We start from the raw sequence: 24,312 nt of genomic DNA on the forward strand, positions 1-24,312 counted from the left end.
ACTATAATAAAGTTATTTTCAAGGTTTAACAAATATATGTGGATATAATTTGAATACTTGCTTAAATAATATTATCATCAGGAGTAATTCAAATCAGTAAGGTCAAGATGTATTTCTGATGCATTTTCTAAAATATCTCAGAATATTTGTAAGTATAATTTTTTAAATTTTTATTGTATTTTTTCCTTTACCATTTAGTCCCCTTATACCTCCTGCACCCACCCCCTGAAATCAATACACTGTTGTCCATGTCCATGACTCCTTTCTCCATTTTGCTCAATCCCCCCCACCCTCTATTCCCCACCCCATGGCTATCATCCTGCATCAATGAGTCTGTCTGTATTTTTGCTTGTTATCTCAGTTTATACATTAGATTCCACATATGAGTGAAATCATATGGTTTTTGTCCTTCTCTGACTGGCTTATTTCACTTAGCATAGTTCTCCAGATCCATCTATACTCTTGCAGAAGGTAAAACTCTCTTCTTTTTTATAGCCAAGTAGTATTCCAGTGTGTAAATGTCCCATAGTTGTTTTATCCACTCATTTATTGATGGACACTTGGGCTGCTTCCATATCTTGACAATTGTAAATAACACTGCAGTGAACATAGGGGTGCTTGTGTTCTGCCGAATTAGTGTTTTGGGTTCCTTTTGATATATTCCCAGAAGTGGGATCTCTGGGTCAAAAGGCAGATCCATTTTTACTTTTTGAGGTATCTCCATACTGCTTTCCACAGTGGCTGCACCAATCTGTATTCCCACCATATAATTATTTCTAAAACTTATTTAGGTAAGTTAATAGAACTATCACAAACCAAAAAGCAAAGATTAATGATCAACTAGGTAGCTCTGATCAGAATTCACACCTTTTAATACTAACATGTACTATTTTTCTGTGGAATATAGTTTCTGTAACACTTTGGGCATTGACATCTTAGTTTTAGGAGAAAAGATGAACAGAATAAACAGTGAACTCCTTTTTCTCTTTGAGGATATTTACACCTATATACATAGATGTGCATTTACAACTAAAGAAGTGTTATTTCAGCAAGTTCTTTTTTCCCCTTTCCTCGAGAGTCTTATTTTTTTTTTATGTCATTGGAACAAGGGGAGTTCAGCTATCTGCACATGCACATGGCATGGTTCAAGAGGGAAAATATTTGGATATAAAGTACCTTTCATATCAGTAAAAACATGAAGGACTTATTATCCCTTTTTGCTTGTTTTGTTGACCTTATCTTAATAAGAGCATAGTACAAGATCTCCTTAAGAGCAGAGTCATGTATACAATGTAATACTAAGGCTCTGTGAGTCATCAGATATTTAGTGTTCAATCCTGATGACTATACAGAGAACCGGCTTCACACAAAATTTCTGAATACCTGAATACCAGACCTAGGAACACCAAACCTGATAATCTTCGTGTCTTTTCAAAATGGAGTTCTTATGATTATTTCTTCATTCTCTTACATGGATCAGATGAGCAGTCTTTGATCTTATCTGTCTAATGTGATCAATTTCTTTGGGAGGCTTTTACATTCATTCCTAAGAAATACTCAAAATGCATTCTGCCTTTAAAGGGGGAATTTGTGTGTGCTTTATTAGTTCTTAAGTTTTTTTTAACTTACACTAGTTATCAGGTATTAAAGATTAAGTGCATCATGTTCTAAGAAAATAACTAGCCAAGTATCCTCTCATTTCACATTCTTATCAGAGTTGACATGGAAAAGTTCCCTAACCAAATGAGTGACATGCAGATGTTTTGCTCACTTTCTGGTTACAGTGCTTTGCCCTTTCCTTTCTCCTTCCTCCTTTTCCAAGAGCTACTTAGCAGAAGACTTTCCATGTGTCACACAATACCACAAGACGTAAGAAAAATTATCCTTTATATTTTCAAGGTCACTGTAAGTTATCTCAGAAGACAAATTTGCTATCACAGATAATTTTTAATACATATTTTCTTTGCTTTAATTTTATAGTAGAGGGAAGAGCTGGCATAGAAATGTGCATATATTATTAGGTGAAAATATGAAGAACTAAATACCCAACACTATGGGACTCATTAAACATCCATTCAATTGAATACTGTGCAGCCAGTTAAAATTATATTTTAGAATAATATTTAATAACATCAAAAATGTTTTTAATGACGGTGATAGCTAAAATTTGTTGGGTGTTGTTTTTTGCCAGGTAGCTTTCTAAATTCTTGTGTTAGGTTAATTGGTTAACCCTCACAATGGTCTTGTGGGGAGAAAGTGTTGTTATGCCCATTTTAAAGGTGAGAATACTGAAGCTCACAGCATTTAAATAGGGTGTCCAAACTTAAATAGCTGGTGATAGGCAGAACTAGAATTCAGATCTGGGCAATTTTGCTCTAAAGCTTTTACACAAGCATCATTACATGAAAAAATACCAGAGAGAAATCTCTGTAAAGTTTCCTATGGAACTAGACAAAATGTTTTTAATTCATCTAGTAAAGCAAATGTATAGAGGGTACCAAATCTTATTTAAAGCAGAATTAGTGGAGGGGAAGGAGAGCGTGTCCTACCAGATACCAAAATATACTGTAAGATATAGTAACTTTAAAATCACTATATTGTAGGAGAAATAGAATAAACTAGAAAAGCATGTCACTTTTTATGTTCATAGGAAGAGGCTGAATGGCCACTCCTAAATATTAACAATGATTGTCACTGAGTAGAGGAATTTACATGCGATTTATTTTTATTTTTCAGGTTATCTACAGTGAAACCTTTAAATCATATGATATTAGCAAGTTTATTTTTAATGCTTTTAAAACTTCAGCTTATAGCAATATTTTATTAATGCAATATATGTTGTATCTTGCTGTTTGATTTTTATGTGTGGTGTATCCTGCATTTTCTGAATTGCTTGCTGTGCAAAGTGAATTTTCCAAAATGTTATATGAATGTATATATAAAATATTAATTTATAATATATAAAATATATGAAGGGGAACCCCAAAAAACAGAATTATCTTCTGGAGGGCAGCCCCTTGTAATACAGGCTTCCCTGCTAGTGAGTGTTCTAAGAACCCAATTGTATTAGTGTACCAGTTGGGATTGTTATGAGAGGCTGTGTCCCACTTCAGTAAATTTTTTGGAAGACTCAACACATTTGCACATTTCATGATGGGTGACTTACGAGCACTCCTACCCACACCACCACTGAGTATTCAGCAGGTTTTGACTAAAAAGGGCATGGCTCCTGTGCCCCACCCTTCCTATATACCCAGTCTTACCCCAAGCGACATTTTTTGTTTGTTTCCCCAATGAAAAAAAGTCCTCAAAGGGAAACGCTTTGCCAGTGTGAAAAAGATGAAACAAAAAATGGCAGAAGCACTAAAAGGCATCAAAATCAACAAGTTCAAAAACTGTTTTGAGTGATGGAAAAAAGTCTCGATAGGTATATTGCATCAAATGGAGAATACTTTGAAGGTGACCAAAGTTTAAACACGTTAATACACAATTTTTTATAAATAAATTCCAGGATTTTGGGGGGGTCGTGTGTGTGTGTGCATTTCATGTATTCAGGCCTTAAGTTAACCAGTCACATAGAATCACCAATTTAGTCCTCCTTTTTTGGCAAACATTGAGAAGAGAAAGTAATGGTAACAATTCTCTCCAAGTCGCAGGTTGAAGAAGAGGATTTCAGAATCTCTGACTAACTTTCAAAACCCGAATTGTATATTTATGGTTTAAAAAAAGATATTGAATATTTTACACGTAGTTTCTGTCTGATTGTAACCAAGTGCAAGTCCAGCTGCCTGCCACTTTGAAAGCCAGTACTCAAGAGGCAGGTTTTGGTGTAATGCAACATTGTTTATTCAGGCGCCAGCAGCCTGGAAGACGGGGTACCATCATCTCTAAGCCCATCTCCACCTTTCTGAGTGGAGGCAAAGGTTTTCATAAGATGGGAGAGGGGAACAGGACAGAGAGATCAAGAGAAGGGGTTGAAAAGTTCTCTGTGTGCAGATGAGATACCGGTAAGGGGAGTGGTGGTCCGGTGTGCGTTACCCTGGTTTAGTTATCCTGACTTCCTGTCATCCTGGCCATAAGTTTGAAGGTCAGCAAAGCTCCCAGAGCTGGGGTGCCTGAAGTTGGAGTCTGTATATTTTGAAGTTAGTTCCTAGGATTCTTATACAAACATGCTGTCCATCTATAAGCTACATGTTAGAGTCAGCATTTACAGAAACAATGCCAAAAATGGTGGGGTAGGTTACAGTTTTCTACTGCTATAATTCCCCACTGTTACATGATCACATTACTGAACTTTATTATACATTGTAGTAGTTTCTCACTTGATTTTCTAAGATTTTCTAGGTATATAATCATTTCATTTACAGTTAATAACTTTTTTCTTAATATTTATGGTCTGTGTGTTACATAACTTCCCCCCCAAAATGGAATAGTTGTTAAAAAGGATGAGTAGTTCTTACAGTAACATGGAAAGATGGGTTTGTATATCATGAAGTGAAAAAATAATGACAAAGTCCTCTCCTATGTATAGTGTAATCCAGTCTTTATTTAAAAAAAAACAAACAAACAAACAAAAAAAAACAAGTAGTGCTTAAAGTGCTGACTTTAAGGTTATTCCTTCTCCCCACTTAAATTTCTGTACCAATTTAGGTGCCTGTCTTAGTTTGCTCAGGCTGCCATAACAAAATACCATAGAGTTGGTGGCTTACACAACAGAAATTTATTTTCTCACAATTCTGGAGGCTAGGAAATCCAAGGTCAGGGTGCCAGCTGAATCAGTTCCTGAAGAGAGCGCTCTTCTGGGCTTGGAGAAGACGCCTTCTCACTATGTCTACACAGGGCAGAGAGAAAAGGAGGGGAGGGATAGCTCTCTGCTTACAAGGCCACAGTCCTATCCGATTAAGAACCACCCCTCTCCCTGCCCGTGATCTCATTTAACCTTAAATATCTTCAAAAGACTATCTCCATATATGGTCACATTGAGACCAGCGCTCCAAAATGAATTTTGAGGGGACACAGTTCAGTCCATAACTGTGTCTAAACACTTTTTTTCCAATATCCTCAGAAATCCTGTTTATTTTATTTCAAACAAGATTAGTTTTATCCTTTCTTAAGACATTCGTTACTTTGCAGTGTCATAGAACTTTAATCTAAGTTTAACCTTATGGATCATTTCCTCTTAGACGCAAAATCGAATGAAACTAATGGCCGACAACTATGAGGATGACCACTTCAAATCTGCCCATTCCAATCAAAGCAATCATAAACCCTCCCCAGACCAGGTAAGTCTGCTCTTGAATGTGTTATAAAAAACCAATATGCTTTAATTTTGATATATTGTGTACTGTAATGCTATGGAGTCTTGGGCATAAGTTAGAAAAATAAAAATAATCAGTTTCTGAAAATTCCTTCACATTTTTTAAAACACAAATTCAATTTCTGTATAGGAAGGTGGTGGATTATTCTGGATGTTTTAAGAGGAGGTATTCAAGAGATTTGAGGACGGTAATTCTTGAATTAGGTTGAGAAAAAAAAAATTCTTGATCTTTTCAGAGATGCATACTAATTTGTAACTGTCCTGCTTTTTTTAGTAAAGAAATAATGCCTTATTAGAAAAATAAGAGTCTTGTGAGCTCAGTGAGGCACAACACTGTGTAGAGGTAACTATTCTGTAATTGCAGATTTTAAAGTCTCTGCTCATCACCTATTAAACATGAAAATTGAAACACAGTTTCTTTACTCCATTTCCTTGGTGGATCCCTCCAGTATATGTCATTCTGAAGGAAAATTGTTGCCTTCAACTTCTCATCAATGCAAAAGAGGCATTGATGAGTCTGAAGGGAACCATATACAACTGTAGTTTTTTAAAAGAAGGGAACTCTCAAGATGTTGAAAATGATGGATGGGAGAGAGTGGTGAACAGATTACCTCATATCCCATTGCCAAAATCAGATTTCAACATCTTCATCACACTCAATCTTAAAATGTATAGCTGAGGGGGGAAAATAATAGTTTAATAATTACATCCATATGATCAAAAAGTCAAGGGAAACTCCCTCACTAAACATCTCCACTAAATGATAGAGCCATGATGTTAAGAGAAGAAGAATTATTACAGATGAAAGCAGCAATAATATCTAAACTGCAATTCCTTTTCTAAAATTCAGAAGGTATAGTCAGAGTGTGATGACCTTTACTAAACCTTAGGCAAACCAGTCATTAGTGTATGCAAAATAGAGAGCTCTCTGCCTGAGGTCAGTAGTCTTTTTCTCCCAAGAAGTCATTTTGCTTTCTCCACGTGCTTCTGGATACCTAGGATTAAATTTATGCCAGTGTATACAATATGGGTATTAGATCTTTTCCTTGAAACAAGTTTTGATAATAACTACAAGTTGGATGCTGGGTATTAGTGGGAGGCAAACAGAAATGGAGAAAGGCTAAAGAAAAGGCAAATAATAAAGTCTCCAACTTGATAATTTTGCCCAGATAAGCCCTGGGACAGAGACAGCATCTTGGAAACATAGGAAGCACGGAAGTGTAAGGACAAACTAATTACTAATTTTGGTAGTTTCGGGAATTAGAATCTAATATAAAAAGAGGCAAGCAATTAGAGACCATTTTCTCCTACTACTTATGCTTATGTCTTTGTTTTAAATACTAACCAATTCTTTTTCATTCCCATGCTGCTCTGGGGCACTGTTCCCTTTGTCATCTCCTGCCCCATAGGATGAGGAGGAGGGTATATGGGCATAGCCAATCAGATGATCTTAGTTCAGCCATTTTGTTCAGAACGGTGAGAAACAGCTTTCCTTAACTATAGAAATGTTTTTTTGCTTGTTTGCTCTCATTTTCTTTTTTTATACAATCATTCTCACATCTTGTTTTTCTGTAATTCATAAAATCTTTTTGTGTGCTGTCTGGTTTCTCATTTTCACATGATTCCTGTGTGTCTTGCTATGCTTCTGACATAGTAGGGTTTGGGTTTTGTGGCTTTTTTTCCTCATTGTATGTTAATAGTCACTTTTATAATTTTTAAATACATTTTGGGAGAACTTCCAGGGCACATAACTAAATTTCTCCTGTTTTGATTTTATTAACGAAGTATCCTATCTAGTGTGATTTTACAGTGTCCTGGTAAGGTTTGGAGAGACCTACATGAAACTGGAAATAGAAAATTGGCCAAGTACTCTGCCGGTAAATTTGGGATATACTTTTTATGATAATTAAATACAAATATGTAATCTTTTTTTAAAAAGCAACCTGCACTGTGAACTAAAACCTTTTGTTTCTATTTGTAGAGGAATGGTCTGAAATCTCAAGGTCATTAATTCTTCTAGAGTGCCTACCAAGGATATCCCCTAGGACTTTGACATCACTCTCAAACTGTACTCAAAAATAAGGAGAAGTAAAGGAAAACTTTTTTAAAAGTCAGCCTAAAGAATTCTTTCCCTGTCAGTTACAGATTGCTGCTGTGTTAAACAGTTGCCAGGACACTGTCTAGATTCTCCTTTCCAGGCCAATTGGCTGGAAAACATAGTCCAGCTGTGGCAATATCTCCCTTTGATCTGATGCCCTGGAGGTTTGACTAAGGAAATCCTTTTCTTAGGAAAAAATAATAATTATGATTAATAAGTTCACACGTATTGGTGCCCTTGCACTCCCTGGATTCACTGCCCATGCTTATTAGTGATCTCACTCTTTTCAAGTCAGTTCTCCTTGAAAAGTCTGTCTTGGTGTTATACTTCTTAAAATGATGGGACATGTGTAGACCTCTCACTAGCAAACACAGCCAAGAAGGATGACGAGGTAAGTTGTGAAAAGGGGCATATACTGTGAAGGTGGGAAGCTTTCCAAATGTCTTTATCCTGAGGATGTGTAAGAACATGAAATACACAGTACCAATCAGAAAGCTTGATGGGCTAGATAGGATGTTGCGTGCCAGGCAAAGCTAAAGCTGAGAGAACTGGTGTGCTAATTCTCTTTACCCATTCCATGTTCTACAGTGGTAGGTATTTGTCATCATGAAGCATGTGGGTCCAGGCAATAGTTGAATGTTGTTCTCCAGGCTCCTCTTCTAAGTGAACCTACCTCGTCTATTTTAACAGAACATACAAACTTCTCAGCATGCCTTAGCAGGAAGCGCCTCCCCCACATACATGAACATGAACAGGATTATATTTTAGTTGTGCATGGTCCATCTTGGCAAACATACCATGTCCTCTTGAAGGGAATGGTATTCTTTAGTTATTGCATATAGCGTTCTATAAATATCAGTAAGGTCCAGATGCTTGACAGAGTTCAGGTCTTCCATGACTTTACTAAAAAATTTTGTGGTTCGGGTGGAGGGGTCCAATCTGTTAATTGCTGAGAGAGGAGTGTTAATCTTCAAGTATAATTGAAATTTTTCTGCGTGTGTTTTGAATTCTGTCAATTTTCTCTTTGTGTATTTTAAAGCTGTTATTATTTGCATACCCGTTTATGATTATTATGTACTACTGATAAATTGACCTTCTCTTCGTTATGAAATATCCCTCTGTTTCTTGAAATATTCTTTGTCTGGAAATCTACTTTATTATTCTTACCTCACAAGGAGCAGTACAAAGTGACAGTAAAGGTCACTTTAAGTGTTCTCTGGTAAATACTGCATATTTTGCCATGTATAATGTGCACCCACATTTTTGTGCGTGTTGTTTGTGGGATTATTATGCCCATTATTATAGCCATGGTATGTAATCATTATACCCATGTATATTGCACATCCTCATTTTTCCTCAAAAATTTGGGCTAAAAAGTGCACATTACACATGGCAAAACACAGTAATAGGCATTCAATGAATATTTATTGAACATTGACTTTCTAGTATTATAAGAGTGGCAAATTGCCAGATAATATGATTGTTTCCTTTATATATCAAAATATGTGTTTCTTTTTAATTCTCTTATTTTAGATGTCTTATAGAAGATGAGATGCTATGGATAAAAAAGTACTTTAGGAAGTTAGTTACCTCCCAGATTAATTGTGCATTGGTCCTAGCCTTCTGATATTTAATATTGAAGAAACAACAAGAACAACGTTATAATGACATTGTGAGGAGGCACTCTAGGTAGATATGAAGAAAAAATAATAATTTTATTGTACATACAATGAAAGATGGTCTTAATAGAGAGGTAATAAAAGAGTTGGAGTATGCCATGAAGGACAGATTTGTAAATGTATGTCTTTAATTAACTTTGGCTACATTTAAACTATTCTCCTGATATTTATTTAAACCAGAGTTCTTTCTCTACATAGCAACACCCCATACTTGTTTCATTCAGAGATAACTGACATACAACATTGTATTTGAATTAGGTATACAGCATAATGTTTTGATATATTGTATTTACTGCCAAATGATTGCCACAATAAGTTCAGTTAACATCCATCACCTCACATAGTTACATTTTTTTCTCATGAGAACTTTTAATATCTACTCTATAAGCAACTTTCAAATATATGATACAGTATTGTTAATTATAGTCACCATGCTGTACATTACATCTCCAGGACTTAGTTTATCTTATAACTAGAAATTTGCACCCTCTTGTCCCTTTCCCTCATATCACCAACCTCCCCCTTTGGCAACCATCAGTCTGTTTTCTGTATCTATGAATTCAGTTTTTTAAATTCATATAAATTAAATAATTCAGTATTTGTCTTTCTCTGTCTCACTTCACTAGGCTTAATACCTTCAAGGTCCCTCCATGCTGTCACAAATAGCATCATTTATTTCATTTTTATGGCTATTAATATTCCATTGTCTGTAAGTACCACATTTTTTTATCTGTTCATCCATCATTGGACACTTAGGTTGTTTTTATGTTTTAGCTATTGTAAATCCTGCTGTAGTGAATGTAGGGATGCAGATATCTTTTTGAGATAGTGATTTTTTTTTTCCTTTTGATATATACCTAAAAGTGGAATTGCTGGATCATTTGATAGTTCTTTTAATTTTTGGATGAACCTGTTTTCTATAGTGGCTGCATTTACATTTACACTTACATAAATGCAGTTTACATTTACATTTACACAAATAGTGCACAAGAGCTCCCTTTTCTTCATTCTCAGCAACACTATCTCCTTTTTGATAATAGCCACTACTAACACCCTTTTAAAGTATAAAATACAACAATTCTGTTATGTTCTCCTTTTTATTATTATTCAATTTATTTAATTTAAAAACAAAAACAAAAACAGTTCATCCATTTCTCCCACCTGCCACTCCTGCCTCTGACAACCTCCAATCTGTGTTTCTCTTTATCTGTGATCTTGGGGTGTTTTTTTGTTGTGTTGTTTTTTAGGAAGGGGGTTGTTTATTTGGGAGGGGTTAATCCTCACTTCAAGACATGCTTATTGATTTTAGTGAGTGGGGAAGGGAGGAAGAAAGAGAGGGAGAGAAACATCTATGTGAGAAGCATTGATCGGTCGCCTCTCATGCACACCCCAACTAGGGATGAAACCCTTTCTTTTTGGTATACAGGACAACACTCAACCAACTGAGCCACCAGGCCAAGGCTCGGAGGTCATATGGTATTTGTCTTTCTCTGTCTGATTTATTTAACTTAGTGTAATGTCCTCAAAGTCCATTTATGTTGTCACAAAGGTCTATTTATGTTTCATTTTTTATGACTGAATAATATTCCATTGTATAAATGTGTGTGTGTGTGTGTGTGTGTGTGTGTGTGTGTGTGTGTGTGTGTGTCAGAATTTCTTTAGCCACTTCTCAAATGGATACTTAGGTTGTTTCTGTGGCTATTTTAAATACTGCAATGAACATGGGGGTGTGTCTATCTTTTTGATTTAGTGTTGTCGTTTTCTATGGGTAAATACGAGTGGAATTCCTGGATCATAGGGTAGCTGTAATTTTTTGAGGAATCTCCATACTGATTTCTATAGTGACTGTGCCACCAATAGTGAAATTTTCTCCACATCTTCTCCAGCACTTATTTCTTGTCTTTTTGATAATAGCCATTCTTACAGATACGCGGTGAAATCTCATTGTGGTTTTGATTTGCATTTCCCTGATGATTAGTGATATAGAGCATTTTTTCATGTACTTGTTGTCCATCTGTATATCTTCTTTGGAAAAATGTCTATTCAGATCTTCTGCCTATTTTTATATCAAATAGTTTGTTTTATTGCCTGTTGAATTCTGTGAGTTTTTTAATATATTTTAGATATAAACCCTTATCATATAAATGATTTGAAAATATTTTCTCCCATTTGGTAGGTTATGTTTTCATTTTGTTGATGGTTTCCTTTTGCTGCGCAAAAGCTTTTTAGTTTAATGTAGACCTACTGTTTACTTTTGCTTTTGTTGCCTTTGTTTTTAATGTCATGTTCAAGAATTATTTCCAAGAACTGTGTCAAGGATCTTACCACCTATAAGATAGTGGTCCAGTTTCATTCTTTTGCATGTGGCTGTCCAATTTTTCCAACACCATAATTGAAGAGACTTTTCTTTCCGCATCCTATATTCTTGGCTCCTTTGTCATAAATTAATTAACCATATGTGTGTGCATTTATTTCTGGTCTCCCTGTTCTGTTTCTCTCTGTGTCTGCTTTTAATGCCAGTACTATATTCTTTTAAATTACTATTGCTTTATAATATATTGGTTTGGCCAAAAAGTTCATTTGGTTTTTTCCATAAGATGGCTCTAGTAGTGCTTAGTTGTCTTCATTCAAAACAATTTTGTTAGACTGTATGTGACAGCTGTCATATCAGCATGCATTTTTTAAAAAACTTATCAAAATTGGGGAATTTTTGTGTAGCTATTTTAATATTGAAGATGGAAGAAAATGCACTACACTTTCAACATATTATGCTGTATTTTTTCAAGAAAGATAAAAAGCACAACTGAAATGCAAAAATAAAGATTTGTTCAGTGTATGAAGAAGGTGCTGTGACTGATCCAATGTGTCAAAAGTGGTTTGCAAAGTTTCATACTGATTTCATGCTGGACAATGATCCATAGTAGGGTAGAGCAGTTGAAGTTGATAGCAGTCAAATCGAGACATTAATTGAAAACAACCAGTGTTATACCATGTGGGAGATAGCTGACATATGCAAAATATCCAAATCAATAAAGTTATTGATGAAAATGAAAAATGTGTCTTCTGTTTTAGAGAAAAACTAAATGGTCTTTATGGCTAACCCAGTAGTTTAAAATCAGGGAGCCCGATTCCACTAGCTCAGTGCTTCTTTTTCAAGATTGCTTTCATAGTTCCATACAAATTGTAGGGGGATTTCTTTGTTCTGTTTCTGTGAAAAATGTCATTAGAATTTTGATAGGGATGGCAATTGATCTATAGATTGCTCTGGGTAGTATGGACATTTTAACAATATTAATGTTTCCAATCTGCAAACACAAAATATCCTTCCATTTTTGTGTCTTTTTCAATTTCTTTTATTGAGTTGTATAATGACTTGGTTAAATGTTTTTCTAGGTATTTTATTTCTTTTGATATGATTTTTAAATGGGATTATTTTCTTAACTTATTTCTGATAGTGCCTTGTTAGTGTATAGAAATATAACAGATTTTTATACATCGATTTCCTGACCTGCAACATTACTGAATTTGCTTACTCTAACAGTTATTTGATGGAGTCTTTAAGTTTTCTATATATAATATGTCTTCTGCAAATAGTGACATTTTTACTTCTTCTTTGCCAATTTGGATGCCTGTTATTTCTTTTTCTTGCCTAATTGTTCTGGCTAGGCTAATATTATGTTGAATAAATGGCAAGAGTGGGCATCCTTATCTTGTTCCTTACCTTAGCCGGAAAAACTTTCAGCTTTTCACAGTCATTAGCTGTGGACTTGTCCTATATGGCCTTTATTATGTTGTGGTATGTTCCCTCTAAATCTCCCTTTGTTGAGAGATTTCATTAGAAAGGGATGTTGAATTTTGTCAAATGTTTTTTCTGCATCTATTGAAACAATCATATATTTTTACCCTTTATTTTTATGATGTGGTATATGTATCACATTGACTGATTTGCAATGTTGAACCATCTTTGCACCCCTGGAATAAATCCTACTTAATCGTAGTGTATGATCTTTACACTGTATTGTTGAAGTTGGTTTGCTAATATTTTGTTGATGAATTTTGCATGTATGTTCATCAGGGATATAAGCCTGTAATTTTTTTCTGGCATCCTTGTATGGTTTTTGTATCAGGGTGATACTTGCCTTGTAAAATAATTTGGAAGCATTCCATGCTCACCTCTGTTTTTTGTAAGAGTTTGAGAAGGATTGGTCTGTCTTCTTCTTTGAATGTTTGATAAAATCCACCAGTGATGGTGGATTTTTCCATCCATCCATGAGTTTTGGTTCTGAACTTTTGTTAGTTGGAAGTTTTTTTTATTACTGATTTAATCTCCTTACTTGTAATTGGTTTGAACAGATTCTCTATTTCATCATGATTCAGTCTTGGTAGGTTGTATCTTTTTAGGAATTTACCCATTTCTTCTAAGTTGTCCAATTTGTTGGTATATAATTGTGCATAGTAGTCTCTCATAATTTTTTGTATTTTCATGGTATCAGTTGTAAAATCTCTCTCATTTCTGATTTTATTTATTTGAATCTTCTCTTTTTCTCTTGGTGAGACTAGCTAAAGGTTTGTCAATTTTATCTTTTCAAATAACCAGCTTTTAATTCATTGTTTTTTCCTGCTGTCTCTTTAGTCTCTTTTTCATGTATTTCTGCTCTAATCTTTGGTATTTCCTTCCTTCTACTAAATTTTGGCTTTGTTTGTTCTTTTTCTAGTTACTTGAGTTAGGTTGTTTATTTGAGCTCTTTCTTGTTTCTTGAGGTAGGCATTTATAGCAATGAACTCTTCAGAACAGCTTTTGCTGCATCCCATAAATTTTGGTATGATTCATTTCCATTTTTATTTGTCTCAAGATATTTTCTGATTCAGCCATACCAACATCCTTTTAGAGTATAGAATACAATAATTCTGTTACCTTATTTTGTAAAAAATAGTTTATTCATATGAGAGTTTGAAAAGAGTAGTTGTTTTTGGTTCTAAAGATTTTTTTAAAGCAGTTAGAGACTATCTGCCTGGCTGTTGTAGGGAGGAAAATAGGAAGTATCTCAAACTCTCTTTCACCTACTCTTTATTTTAAAAGCAGAGAGAGAGAGAGAGAGAGAGAGAGAGATGTGACTATAGGAGTCTTATATTTGAAACTCAATAAGGAAACAACTGCATTCCAAAACAGATAAATATGCAGGTCCAAAAAAAATAAAAGTATTTTTTTAAACTGCCACATTCATCAGTACCGCCTGAGCAACAATATAGATAGATACCACTCCAATGTATCATGGCCTGAGAGGTTATTCACAAATGTCAGACCTAATTACCTGTAAGAAGCACCCCATAGTGGCAGGTGATTTTTCCCTCTGACCTGAAGGTGATTTTCAGGCAATAGAAAGAAGCGGAAGACACCACCTCTGCACTGTAGTTCTAAGGGATTCTTGACAGGCTCAGTGATTACATGCGCTCTGTGGAGGCAAAGACCTCTTAGGCCACCTGAGTCAGTTGTAAGTAATTTGTGGAAGAGACCTTTCTCCTAATGTATTTTTAAGATAGCATTTATAATGTGCCACAGGAACACCCTACATTTTTGCAGTTTCTGCTGAATGATTTAAGGTGACATTGTCCTGTGACTCACTTGATTTATTTTAGACTGAAAATTATAGTGTTTTAAACATCACTGGAACATTTGCTCTCAAATCCATGAGTTTATTTCTTAGTGATGATGAGCATTTGTCATGTGAGAAAGAGCTATTCCTCTTGCTTGCAGTATTAGTTATGATTTAGACACTTTTCCTGGAAAATAAAAATATTCTTGTGCTTAGTGCAAAAAAATTCTTCACAACTTGATTGTTTTTCACAGTCATCTGAAAATATGGAGATCCCACAGAGCTCAGTAAGTTTTTATTTAAAAAAACTTGTGAGTTTTGTCCTAAAGAAAAGTTTTATGCATTTTATTAAAATTCTATGTGTTAGTAGTAGCTATTTTTAATCTTTTAATTTCCTCTGTATCCTAACAAAGTTTCCTATAATCTGACACCATTCACGTTTATCCTTTTCCCAGACAGATCTTAGCTCCAGTCAGTATCCAGTGCACCTTCTAGAATGTATCAAGTTCATTACCCACAGACCTCAGTTATATGATGGAACCCTGTTTTAATACTAGTTTTGGAAGACAGGCTTAACACTCGCCTATTATATCACATTTTTATTTTGTAGAGTTATGTTCTGGACTATATGATTTGACTCACATTTTATCTAACTATTAAACAATAACATTGTTACAATAGAGTTCTACAGTATTCCTTTCATTAACTTGTCCTCAGCTCTTCACTAATTTGTTATTTTCTATATTCTCTGTCTTTAGGATTACTATCTGTTTTGGGTTAAAGGAATATTTTCTTGGACACAAAAAAGCATCATCAACCAAAACAAAAGAGCTGTTCTCCCTTGATGTGTCTTCCTCCTCCTTCCTGGTCCTGGGATGATGAGGCTGAAGTTTCCAGCTGGCTCTGGAAGCCAGCATTTCTGGGATAAATTAAATGAGCACACTTGATTGAGGTGTAGCTGGACTGTATCACTGTCTTCCTATTATCCTAGGAGATCAAAGCAGAGCACAAATAGAGACTTAGTCTTTAAAATATTTAAAACAGATGGCTGATTCTTTTTGGTGAAAATTCAGTTTTTAAGGCAAACAACATGTTAGCAAGATTTCATTTCTTTTCATTGAAAGAGAGTCAACACTGAATATACACCATCCATTCTTCCTCCATTTCAAGACTGGAATCACAAATTTTTGCATGAGAAGGGATTTGGCAAACATAGAAAGCTCTTAGACTTGGGTTTGGTTTCTTTTTCTGTAAATACAAAATAAGCTATTCATATTTTGCTTTGGGCATTTTGTTATTAAATGATACATCTTAAAAGTTTACATTCTCATAGTCCTTTTGTTGGTGGGTCGCTATTTAAAATCTAGTATTCATATTGTTATATCTTCCAGAAATCAAACCAAGATGTTTATCCCTAAATTTATGTTTTAACAAACTGAAAAGCACATTTTCTACACTCCTTATCATTGACAATTGTGGTTTGATGCTTTTATTGTTTGGTTTAAAAACTGACTGAAATGAGAAAATTAACTCAAAAAATATTTATTGGGAGTCTACCTCTTACCTACACTGCATTAGATGTATGGATTAAAATACCTGTCTCAAGACCCCAAAACAAATACTAAACAACATATTTTGTCCAACAGAAAACACTGTAAAAGATGCAATAGAAAAGCCCAGTTCTCTACAAGAGAGTCACAGAGGAGGTGATACATGAGCTGCCTCTCGTAGGAGCAGTAGGCATTTGCTAAGCAGGTCCCATTTTAGACAAAGAGACACCATTTGCAAAGATACAGAAGCATAAGCAGAATAACAAATTTGGTATAATCTTAGTATTTCACTATGAATAGTCAATAATTATCTGTTTCTACATAACACATTACTCCGAAACTTGGCAAGATAAAACAATAAACCTTTGTTGTCTCAGTGGTTTCTGTGGGTAGGAATTCAGGAGCAAGCTTTGCAACTAACTAATCCTTAGTTCTTACTTGAGGTCTCTTATGCGCTTATAGACAAGCTGTCAGGTGGGACTGCAGTTACCCAGTTCTGGGGATGGAGCACCCAGTTTTAAGATGCTCACCCACAGCTCATGCTGGCTGTTGGCAACAACCTGCCATTTCTTACCTTACAATCCTCTCCACAAGGCTGCCGGAATGTCCTTGTGACGCAGTGGCTGCGTCACAAGGACATTCCACAAAAATCAATGATTCAAGAGACGAGAACAAGGAGGAAGCCCTAAAGTCTTTTCCGATCTAGAGTCAGAAGTTACATACCATCACTTGTACCACATTCTTTCCCTTAGAAGCCATCACGGAGACCATCCCACTTTTAATGGAGCAGAGTATCTTAGGCTCTACTTTTTGAAGGGAGGAATGTCAGAGAATTTGCAGACTTATTTTAAAACCACCACAGAGTGAGGGTTGGGGGCAACAAGTCACAAGGCTGGTGTAGTCAGCAGCAGGTAATCATGGAGACCTTAGTATGCCACTGCAGTTCATGGAGGGTGGGTGGAAACAAGGCCAGTTAGAAGCTACTTACTTTGTTCTGGAAAATAATACTGTTGGCCCAAGTGGGTACAATAATAGAAGTATTCAAGAAATGGGAATATATTCACTCTCAAGAAGCTTTGTCTCTTCTACAAATGTCCCAAATTGTTTTTAGTCTTCTTTGTTTTAGAAAATAGAGAACACGATATGAAAGCCCACTTACAATTCAGAAAGTTCACTTGCCCACAGGAACTATTCAGATAAAAAGCAATGAAACAAAGCCTGCATGGTCTGTAATTGGTCAAGGTGAAAAACAGCAAGCTGTGATGCAAGAAACTTCTGTCCTAACCATATTTACAAGTCTGTGCCTTAAATTTTTCATATAGAAAGTGGGTCAAGGAGAAGACGGTAAGCAACCTCGAAGATCTCCAAAATGTCTAACATCTTTTATGTTCTCTACTCAAAATGAGTACAGGATGCTGTTTTGAGCCAGTTAGTGTTTTATACTTGTTTGAGAATGTATGACTCAATGGAATTATGTCACCTATTCACAGACATTTAAATCAGTGTCAAGGAATTTTCACTGAATATTTCCTGGAGCTAAAACTAAATTAATTCAATTAATTTCTTTATCAGTTTCCCATACATGTAGTTGAAATTATCCAATTTTTTCAGTATTCTTATTTTATTAAGCCACTTTAATATCAATTCTTTTCCATATGTAAAATTTTTAAAGATTTATTTGTCAGGTTTTTGTGTATATGAAATTTTGCTGATTATAACTTTCTGCAACTGTGAATTTTCTTTTTATGCCTACTACTAAATCCAGTTTTCTGTTTAACCAGTGTTTTATTTTGTGTTGATATTGCTATGCATGCAAGTAACATTTATTATGAATTAAATTTTTATAAAACAGTAATTATTTATTTTTAACTAATCTATGAGAAAATTGTGAGAAATAATAGTTACCCTGTTATCTGGAATTGGTCTATTGTAAGAATTGACAAACATTTTTGAAAAGGTCCAAATAGTAAATATTTTATACTTTGTGAACCACACACTCTTTGAAAACTGTTCAGTTTGCAGTGCTGGATTTGGTCCATGGACTACAATTTATCAGTCTCTGGTCTGTTGTATTGCTTATCCAATTCTTTGTTCTTCTCATTACTTCCCATGCCATTATCTAACCATCCACAGTCGTTGAATATAAAGTTAAGGATAAAGATAGGGTTAAGATGTCAGCTAACTTGTATTTTTACATGTACTCAAATCCTCACAAGGATGAACATTATTATTCCCATTTTACAGATGGTGAAACAGATTCTTGGAAATAACAATAGTTAATAATTATAGAAGAAGCTTAGTATGTGGAGATATAACGGATTATTACAATTCCATAAAATGCACTGTCCCAAAAGTAACTAGCAACACAGCTAGAATGTTGCAGACCCTGGAGTTAAGCCAGGCAGTCTGTCTCTAAAGCCCATGCTCTTCACTCCTGCCCTGTACTGCTCTGTAGTTCTGCACTGCCTCACAGAGCCATCAAGGCAATGCAAAGAATTTTATAGCACATAATGTACATCATACGAATCTTTCTCTGCTGAGGGCAGCCTCTGGGTAAAAAGCCTTTTTTCATCACAGCCTCTGAAACTGGGTGCCCAGTAATTAACGTGATTACTAGCGAAGGGCATGTATGCTCATGCCTACAGCATTTGAATGGGTCGGGCATGTTTATGGTGAGGGCTGTGGCCACAGCCAGCCGCATTGCCTTCCCTGGCGCTAAAGAATAGAGATGTCTGCGTCTGCTTGAAATGTCACTCTGTAAGATGTGGGAGGCTATAGCAGCTTTTGCAATAGAAATATTCAAATATAAAATTTTTAGTTAAGATCATGAGACACAGACGCCTACCTAAGTTAATTTAATTCCATAGCTGACTAACAAAAACTTTCATGAGGGAAGTAACTAACATGAGAGCACATAAGGCAAGCAGCCAGGCAAACAACTGTGCTTTCCTAGAAGGTACAAGTTGGAATTGCTCCAGGAGACATGAAAATGCAGGAATTCCAGAAGAGCCTGGCCTCTGCCAAGCAGACCACACCATGTGTGCATTTGTGTGTGTACACATATATGTGTTTTCAGTAACATGTGAACCTGATGCTTTTTTCTTGAGCGCAGAATATATGATCCTTGAGATGGACATGTTAATGAAATCTTCAGGTATATTGAATGTACAGCACTGAACTCACAACATAGTCTGAGACACACGTGTCAACCTTAGGATAACTTTGCAGTGCTCTTTGAAGAGGTACATCTGGGAAATGACGTGTGGATGGTTTATTAGATGAATACCAGAAGTGTATCAGACCAAACAGCATGAGATCTTAGTGCTTAGATGAATAAGATGGCAGAGGCTTTGTGCAATGTGGATAATCCAAGAAAGGCTTTCTATTTCTTGTCAGCAGTAGCATCTCACATGTAAGAGGACTACAGCAGCCGAAACCCACAAGACAACTAAATGAGACGAATCCCCCAAACTGTGTGGCTTATGTATCTGGGCATATTAGTTAAAGCATGGAGATAGTTATTCTTCCTCTTGGTCACAGTTAAAGTCTATAATACCAGCAGTATACTCCCTGAAAAGAGATTCTTTGTATTTCCCCACTAAAACTGCTACAAAATTTGGATGTGGGTGTCTGTGTATGATAGCTTTGTACTGAAACATAGGGTTAGAACCTGGTTTATGAAACAATTATAAAGACTCTGTACAGACTTAACTTTTTCTCCTCCCACTATCAGGACATTTCACAACTATACTAGGCAACTACTTTTTGTCAGATCTTGTAGCCTCACAGGCTCCAGTCTGGATGTATGGCAATTTCTGGTTCCTTGGAACTTTCTCCCTCAGCCTGCCTCTACCTTATTTTTCCACTTGCTAGTTCTCTCTCAGGACCTGTCAGCTTTGTCAAAACACGAGGCTTCGCTCCTTCTGACCATTCTGTCTCTCTCATTCCAGTGCAGCTGCTCTCCTGAGTCACTGCACTTCAGACTTGATCATCCTTTAGCTTCTGAGGAGCCCTGGGTTAGATGGAGGGAATCAGGGCACATGGGTCCTTCTTCCAAAGACTGGGCTATATGTACACAAAAAGGCTTGGCATGGCCCAGGTTATTTAATCCTGAATCCCCTGGCTGTTTACTTACAACATATAACATCAGTCACAACTTGGAGAATTTCTGGTATTTCTGTACAGAGCCTGTTTTGTCACAGTCACTTTTATATCCTCAAATAATAGAGCTTTCCTTAGGTATCAATGACTAGTAATATAGAAATGGTGATATCTGTTAGAATGTATGTTATGGGGGAGGAGGAGGTTTAATTTGTTGACTGTATGGGAGATTTTATTCTCAAATAAAGGAAATGAGTAGGAAAAAGTCTTCCTCATTTTTGTTTTTCTCACATATTTTTTCCCCACCCAAAGCCTTGATTACTCCCAAGGTAAAAGGGGGTGATGTCTGCAAATTGTTAATCCATGGGATTTGTTCATGGCATATAAAAATTTCATAAAGAATTTGCTTTTCAAATATGATTTCCTGATTGACTGTGGCAGACATAAATCCAGGAAGGACAACTCAGTCAGAGCAGCCAAGATCCCTCCTATAGTCTCAGACATATGACAGGGTTTTTTTTTGGGGGGGGGGGGGGGCGTGTGTGTGTGTGTGTGTGTGTGTGTGTAGTGGAAATAAAGTTTCTTCACGTGGGTATGTGAGGAGGAGAGAGAAGAGGTAGAGAGGAAAGGAAAAGAAGAATAGTGTGTAGAGACAAAGCAAAGCTGTGGTGGATAGGGGTAGACACCCAATGCCTTTCCTGGAATTGGCTGCCAGCTCCCTGAGATTCATAGTAATGAGAGGAAGTTAAGGAGACACCCTTTGTGCCTCCTGTCCTAACATGGTTTCAGTTCTTGAGGGGCTCTTTTGTGCTCTCAGTTCTGTAGAATTCTAAGCTGAAAATAATGGCTAACGACCCTCTACTCAGATGCTCCCTCACATCTTGCCCTCCCACCCCTTGTCACTGTAACCATATGCATGTGCATTTTATATATACCCAAACATAAATGTTTCTGACCTGTCTATTTTTTTCCTGTTTCCGACTTCAACAGTAAGAGATCAAGTCCCTATATGTAATTTTTCTTCTCTAAATAGCACAGGTACCCATTCCTGATGTTCATACATAGCTACATGTACATTTCCATTTTCCCCCTGCATTCCAAGTGATAGGTAAACTCTCTTTCCATCCCACCAGTAACCTCTTAGGCCACGTTCTTGTTAAGTGCTATTGAATGAGGAGCCATGTCTACCAAAGGTTTCAGACACAGAATGAGGCTCTCAGTGGCCACAGTAGTATACTTTGAAATATCTGCATGATCTATTGTGTCTGATTTGACACCGGAGTTGAAATGATAATATGACTAATGTCAAAATACTTTTGTTTACTCTCCAAGTCTTCCATGTATACACACAGCATGCAAGCACACACCTTCAACCTGACCTTGAAATAACTGCTAATCACAGAAGAGTCTCCTGCAGAGACTGACCTCTTTTTGGGAGCTCTTCTACAGATAAGCTATCACATCTCATACTTGGCTCTTTTCTTCTATCTGTTCCTATAGGTTATTAGAAGGAGCCAGTGGATGGAGCCCTCTAACTTAGATTGACATCCTCTGTTATGTTATTCCTTATTTTTTGAGATACTGTCAAGGTTAGGAGGTTCCTTTTGTTTACCCTGGGCAACTCCACCTGGCCTTCTTCTCCACACCCGGTGCAACTGGTACATTGCTTTAAAGAGAGAAGAAAATGAAGTGCTGTAGTAAGGTTGATACTGTGTTTTGCCCAGGAGGCAACAAGCAGGTTGCTGTCTTTCCGCTCCATCTGTCTCACAGACATGTAATAATACCAAGAAGTACTGTGGTGCTTGAGTGCAGCGCACCGTTACAGCAGGGCTGCTTTAGGCATCAGACCTCAGCGAATCAGAGTGGATCGTGAGTTACCAGTTTCAGCACTCGAGTGTGTGCACAGGCGTGCAAGGAGCAGAAAGCCCTTATTTTGCCTGTGGCCAACTGCCTACCAAGATTTTCCTTTTAAATTCAGCATCAGCCTTCATTTGGCTTACTAACCTCTTTTCTCCTCTTCTGCCTCTTGCCCCCACGCCAGACTTTCTCCCCTATAATTTCTCATAAGTGCATAGCCCTGGAACTTTACAGTAGGGAAGTCATTCTATTATTTTATTTTACTTTTATTTTTATTTTTTATTTTATACACACACACTAGTGTGTAATCCCTACAGTGTTCATTAAAATACAATAAATGATTTATTGTGGAGAGCTAAGCCTCAAGCCAAGAACTGAATCAAAGATGCTTTCCTATCTCTATTAGTTCTTAGAGCAAGGAAGGAGAATTTTGGCACACCGGCTCCTCGCAGTTCTGAATCTAGTCGGGCGGGCGGCTTTCTTGATACTAGTTATCTCACTGTCTGTCATCTGACCATCCCTTCAGGGTGTGTACTATGTGTGTCATTATTTGGTTAGCTTGTAATATCTTCTGCGCCTCATAATAGCATTCTCTGCACTTAATTCCATGTAACTGCACTATCTTTATCTGGAGATATTTGTGTGCCCCCTTGTTGGTTAATGATCTTATTTTTGTATACCTTACAACTCTTCAAGTGTTAAATAAAGCAAGTATTTGAAATAGCTAGAGCCTTAATATCCTCCATGAGCACATGAATAGATGGGCTCAGCAGGAAATTTCCTTCCCTCATCAGGGGGCAGCCCCCACCACACACACACTTCTGTCCATTTGAGTAGTATTTATTATACTGCATAAGACAGGATAGGTTTTCACTGCAAGAAGACTTAAGTAGACAAAATGCAGTTAGCAGCTCAATAGTTCCTATTTCAATGTTTATTTTATTCTTTTTATTTCCAGTTTCTTCTTCCTTTTTTTCTACTTTAATTTTTGTTTATTCTATTACAGTTGTCCCAATTTTTTTCCCTTTTGCCCCCCTCCACACAGACCACCCCTCTCTCCCACAGTCAATCCCCTGTCCCTCGTCCATGTCCATGGGTCATTCATACATGTCCTTTGACTAATTCCTCCCCATTCCTTCCACCATTCTCCCCCCTCCTCCTACAGCTATCAGTCAGTTCCATGTCTCCATGTCTCTGGTTTTATTTTTCTCGTTACTTTATTTTGTTCTTTAGATTCCAGTTATAAGTCAGATCATACAGTATTTGTCTTTTGCCAACTGGCTTATTTCACTTAGTATAATATTCTCCAGTCCCATCCATGCTGTCACAAAGGGTAGGAGTTCCTTCTTTCTTTCTGCTGCGTACTATTCCATTGTGTATGTGTACCACCATTTTTAATCCACTCTGCTGATGGACACTTGGGCTGTTTTCAGCATTTGGCTTTTGTAAATAATGCTGCTATGAACATAGGGGTGCATAAGTTCTTTTGAATTGGTGTTTCAGGATTCTTAGGATATATGCCCAGCAGTGGAATCACAGGGTCAACAGGCAGCTCCATTTTTAATTTTTTGAGGAAATTCCTTACTGTTTTCCACAGTGGCTGCACCAGTCTGCATTCCCACCAGCAGTGCACTAGGGTTCCCTTTTCTTCACATCTTCGTCAGCTCTTGTTGGTTTGTTGATTTATTAATGATAGCCATTCCAACAGGTGTGAGGTGATATCTCATTGTAGTTTTAATTTGCATCTCTCTGATGGCTAGTGGTGTTGAGCATTTTTTCATCTGTCCATTGGCCATTTGTATGTCCTTTTTGGAGAAGTGTCTATTCAGGTCCTTTGCCCATTTTTTAATGGGGTTGTTTGTCTTTCTGATGTTAAGTTGTATGAGTTCTTGATATATTTTGGAGATTAAACCCTTGCCTGGTATATCATTGCCTGGAAGAACACTGTATGTTCTTCCATACAGTGGGCTCCCTTTTCATTTTGATAATGGTTTCTTTAGCCGTATAGAAGCTTTTTAATTTGATGTAGTCCCATTTGTTTATTTTCAAGATTTATTTTATTCTAAACCTGTTTCCTATCCCCTTACAACTTTGAGTACAGAATTCTTTTCTCTTC

General features: G+C 36.5%; 1 protein-coding gene across 6 annotated transcripts in view; it reads left to right on the plus strand.

Moving 5' to 3' along the window:
* ERC1 (ELKS/RAB6-interacting/CAST family member 1) overlaps positions 1-24,312 on the plus strand; it is a 565,692-nt gene that overhangs the window by 463,355 nt on the left and 78,025 nt on the right. For all 6 annotated transcript variants that reach the window (XM_054577182.1, XM_054577180.1, XM_054577185.1 and 3 more), the window contains one exon: positions 5,184-5,282. In XM_054577182.1, the coding sequence (XP_054433157.1) occupies positions 5,184-5,282 (99 nt within the window). The remainder of the gene's footprint in view (positions 1-5,183; positions 5,283-24,312) is intronic.

The sequence above is a fragment of the Pteronotus mesoamericanus genome, unplaced genomic scaffold, assembly GCF_021234165.1.
Source record: "Pteronotus mesoamericanus isolate MK-2021 breed Mesoamerican mustached bat unplaced genomic scaffold, CSHL_Meso_final contig_41, whole genome shotgun sequence".
Lineage (NCBI taxonomy): Eukaryota > Metazoa > Chordata > Mammalia > Chiroptera > Mormoopidae > Pteronotus > Pteronotus mesoamericanus.